The sequence below is a fragment of the Polistes canadensis genome, unplaced genomic scaffold (genome assembly GCF_001313835.1).
Source record: "Polistes canadensis isolate GaletaPanama2010 unplaced genomic scaffold, ASM131383v1 scaffold_4, whole genome shotgun sequence".
Classification (NCBI taxonomy): Eukaryota; Metazoa; Arthropoda; class Insecta; order Hymenoptera; family Vespidae; genus Polistes; species Polistes canadensis.
The window spans coordinates 1,919,287-1,924,300 of NW_014569551.1; the positions used below are offsets into that span (position 1 = coordinate 1,919,287).

General features: G+C 30.2%; 1 protein-coding gene across 1 annotated transcript in view; it reads left to right on the plus strand.

The window, feature by feature from the left end:
• The first annotated feature begins 210 nt into the window (after nt 1-210).
• LOC106787259 (transcription factor kayak) overlaps nt 211-5,014 on the plus strand; it is a 55,513-nt gene continuing 50,709 nt past the window's right edge. Inside the window, exon 1 of the mRNA XM_014749465.1 lies at nt 211-451. Coding sequence (XP_014604951.1) covers nt 317-451 — 135 coding nt within the window. The 5' untranslated portion in view covers nt 211-316. The remainder of the gene's footprint in view (nt 452-5,014) is intronic.

Below are 5,014 nucleotides of genomic sequence, written 5' to 3' on the forward strand. Positions count from 1 at the left end.
AGAGAGTGAGTGAAAAAAGAAGAAGAAGAAGAATAACGGGGGAGGATTCTTTTCGAATCGAATTCTTTCGGAGCCGAACCAAGTGTACCTTCGTGTGCCTTTTGAGTGTTTCTTTCTATTTCTATTTCTCTCTCTCTCTCTCTCTCTCTCCCTCTCTCTTTTACTTTTTTAATAGAAATATTTATATATATATATATATATATATATTTTTTTTTCTTGTGCTTACGTGCGCGCGTATAAGAAAAGAAGAATTGACGCGTGTTAATGATAATACAATAAACATTAATATCGAAGAGTAATAAGAAAATAATCAAAGATGAAGTTGGACGTGTCTGATGCATTGTACGACAGCTCGAGTATTTCCAGCGACAGTGGGACATCGCAGAGTTCCCGAGTCAGCCATGATTTTCTCTTCACCATTGCTGCTAACTCTGCTACCTTACCGGGCAATGTAAGAATTACAGAATATAATTGCTTATTCGTATGTTTTTTTAATATTTGTTTGATTTTTTTTTTTTTTTTTTTCTAAAATGTAATTTAAATTGCTTATGTTTCTTTTTTTTTTGGGGTCAAGATTGTCAAAGTATTTTGTTTTGATTATTCTTTTTTTTACGTGTCCATTTATTTCCGTACAAATGTATTGGATGTCATTGAGTTTGTAAGGTTTCTTCTTTCTCCCCCTCTCTCTCTCTTTTTCTATCCTTGTATTTAATGTACACGTGCTTTAGAACGCACGCGTACTATTACTAGTAATACTAATTCTAAAACTATAATGGTAATACTCTACTGTAAAATTCTATTGTCGAGAAAAATAATTCCCATTTCCGTTTCTTTTCAATGAGGGGGTGAGGGGGTTAATTTGTTTTCGATGCATAACCTAGGAGGTTCGGTTATGTAATCCCTAACGCAAGCGAGAACAGTATTCAACGGGTTAAACGAGTGTCATGTTTTTTTTTTCGATGTTTCTTTCTCTTCGTAGAAAAAGGTAGACGATTGTATTGTATAGAAAAGAGAGAGCGAGTAGGAGTTTAAAAGTGTGTGAAAGAGAAAGAGAGAGAATGGTGGGCGGTGGAGATGAAGGGCAGGGGGAGAAGGATTACCAACTTACCAGAAAAGGGGCACCCTTCTTCTACGATACACGTTATAAAAACGAAAAGCAATTGAGACTTGTTTTAGTTAATTTTGTATTTTTTAATCGTTGATATTGTTTTTCTTTTTTTTTTTTTTTTTTCATATTTTTATAGATTAGCTTTTTAAATTTCCAACGATAATAATTATTAAATATTTGTTTCTAATTTGTTTTCAAATAATAATAAATTGGTACACGATGGAAAACATGAAAAAAGGATTACTCTCGTTGAAAGAGAGAACTTAGAAAGAAAGAGACAGAGAGAGAGAAAGAGAGAAAGAGAATTAAGTGTCCCTCTTGTTGAGAGCATGCTTTCTAAGTGTTCCGTTATCCGTGAATATTGGACGCAGTAGCGATGCTAATTTTACAAACTGCCTAACGTCATCGCTATAAACCGATCTCTCTTTCTCTCCCTCTCTATCTTTCTTTATTTTACATTTTCTTTTTTTGTCTCCTTTTAACAGCTCTCCCGATTTAAGTATCGAATCTTGAAAAGATTTACTTTGTTTTCATTGACCTATGACTTACACCTGTTCCTGTGTATATAGATCAACGATTACAAGAAACTGATTAGATTGTGTCGAATATAATTGGACGATCATTGACTCAACGCTTTGTAGACTCACTTTTTATTTGAGTTTAATACGATAATCATTGACTAGCATTTTTGTCAGATTTTTATAGACTCTCTTCTTTAACATTGATTCAAAACATCGTAGACTCTCGTGTCTAGTGTGTGGAATAAAAAATAATTTTTTTATTATATTTTTTTGTAGATCTTTTCATATATTAATTAAACATTACGTAGACTCATTTTCATTGTCATATTTGATGTATTTTTTTGTATATATTCTTATCGTTAGATTCGTACGTTGAGCGTACACTTCGGTAGACTCGCGTTTAATGTCGCCTGATCGTTGACAAAATTTTTCCTAGATACGTACAAATTTTTTTAATGTTTTTTTTTTATTTTTTTCTTTATAAAAAAAACCTTGATAACTTGATACACCATTGCATAGATTCTCTCTTTTATCGTTTAAATTAATTTTGGATTTATATTTGTAATTCAATTTTACGTGGTTTTCGTAAATTTGCATTGGCTAATATCTTTTCGTGTGAATGTTTGTTTTCTTTTCTTTTTTTTATAAATTTTTAAAAATATAAGAATTCAATTTATGAAGATTAAAATGATAACAAAAATATAATTACAAAACGTGAAACGTTTAGGTACTAATATATATATTAATACTATACAAGAGGTTTCGTCATCTAGGAAAGGTTTATTGTGTTGCGAAGATAATACAATGGCGAGATCGCGTTTTATCCAACGAACGAACGCCGACTTTCATTCCGGTCACGCTCTTCTGGGTGCCCATTTAAGGTGCACACACCATGTGCACGAGTATTGCCAATAAATAGCTAAGTTACAAACGACGAGAACCAATCAGGGACATCGTTTTATTGGAAAGATTATTGCTAACTGAATATATTTTCTTGTTTCTTAGATTTCCACATATATATATAATAATAATCTTTACTTATTTATTTATATTATTTATTTTTTAATACGAATCATTGTATTATATATGTATGTATGTATATATACTAAAAGAAAAAAAAAAAATAATAAAAATAAGACCATCGTTACAAGTATTTTAGGAATTGCATAGAAACAAAACATTTCCTTGCATTCTCCGAGATTTTCATGTTTATGGCTTACACTTTGTACTTTTTTTTGTATTTAAACAATCTTAATAAATTTTATGCACTTTGGATTATTTTATGGTATGCATTTACTGTAAAAGAATATTTTTTTTTTTTGTTCTTTTCAAATATATAAGACCATTGATCCGTGTGTTAGAATTGTAAAAACATTACTAAAACGAGTCGAATAAATTCATTTGACTATTTCACGAACGTCGAACCGTGCTTAAATGATAAATCTTTTTCCACCAAGCTCCTCGTTTTATTTCTATGACGCAAATTGTTATTTATAGCATTGGATTACACGTTAGCAACATTTTTCCTCGAGTCATACGTATATTACGAGTGTGTACGAGGATTATAATGATCCTATTCGATTAATGATAGCTTTATTATATGCCTTCCTTTTTCCTTATAGTTTTCTTTTTTTTTAATTAGATTGATCATTTCTTCCCTCGCGTCGTTGTCTTGTTTGACTTATTTTTTTTCTTTCTCGCTTCGAAGCAAATCGGTTTGACACTCGCAATTCATCAATATTTCATTAACTGGCACAATAGTTGATTAATTAGAGTAGCTTTTATAAAAATTTGATATAAAAGAGAAACACGCGTTATATTTGCGTGTTTTAAAATTAATATTAATTATTTTACGAACGGGGTTAATATAAATAAAAATTCTACATTCAAGGTTCTCCTTTTTTCTTTTTTATTTTTTTTTTATTTTAATTTCTCCTTCGTCCGATTGTATGATAATTTTCATTTGAATTATTTAAAAGTATTTTAAATAAAATTGTTTTTAATTTCGATTAAGTTCCCCACCGTCCGTAATATATAATTATTAAATATAAATTGTAGGAAAAATTAACAAGGTATATGTGCCGATAATTATAAAAGCGGTCTAAAAGTCAAGATTTAAAAAGATACGACTTTATCAGTTATATTTCACACCACATTATATTAAACTAAATTAATTCAATGTAATTTTCACGATATATTATTAAAAATAAACTGTTAAATAGTGTTTGTTATTTCAATATTATATATATAGAATTCATTTATTATTCAAATGTAATTTTTTAAATATCTCGAAACATGAAATACATGACTTATCTTAGAAGACCACTTTAATAATTATGGGCACATATACAAGGAAGGATATCAGTTTTATGGGTGTAAACTCCCCACGACGAAGGGTTTTCTCTTTTGGCTTCGTTTTGGGATTGGTTCACCCCCTATCTCTAGTAGTTTCTCTACCCCTCTAGTTTTACGTTTCTTCAATGTGTATTATACACGTATCTTACATGTATGTAAAAGCACGCACACACATATATACATAAGCTACTAGGCAGCCGATAGTATTGATTCACTCGTTTTGGCTGGCATGGCTTCTGCTGTCCCCAACAGCTGTTTTATAAAGAACCCGTACACGGTCACCTCGTGACAGTACTACGGCCATTTAAAACAAACCGATCGAAGAATATATCTATGCATATAAGTGTACGTATATATGTATGTGTGTTCATGTATATCCATATTCAACATTTAAGCTGTTATTTTACGTATATGTAACTCATGTGTGTATATATCTCATATATATTCTGTTGTGTGTGTGGGGAGGGGGAGGGGGGGGTGTATGTAAAACGAGTGAAGTAAATAAGAATTAACATTGTATATATCCGGTTATGGCAGATGTCGTTTAATTATTCTTCTTACGGTGTTAATTGACTAGGGTCGAAATTGAGATAGAGAAGAAGAGAGAGAAAGATCAAGATTAAACGTATAATAAAAAATTATTATTATTATTATTGTTATTATAGTAGAGAAATCTGAAAAGAAGAAAGAGAGAATCGGTGAAATAATAATTTACTTCGTATTTGAATGTAATAGTGAAAATAAATTTTATTCATAATAATGTATCTAATCTTTTTCCAAATGGAAGTTTTCACAATTGTTTTCTTTATGCTAGGGTGTTTAATTTCGTTATCGATTTTCTGACTGCTAATGTGGTGCCTGTCTTGCTTAATGCTTTTCTATCATTTTATTATAAAGGTGCATCTTTTTGACATTTCAAATGTTTCTAAATAGTAAATTTCCAAATCAGTATTGTACCACATCACGAATGTTTTTTACCAACTTGAATTGCATTCTTTAATATTTTCGAACAATGTTTTTTTTTTTTTTT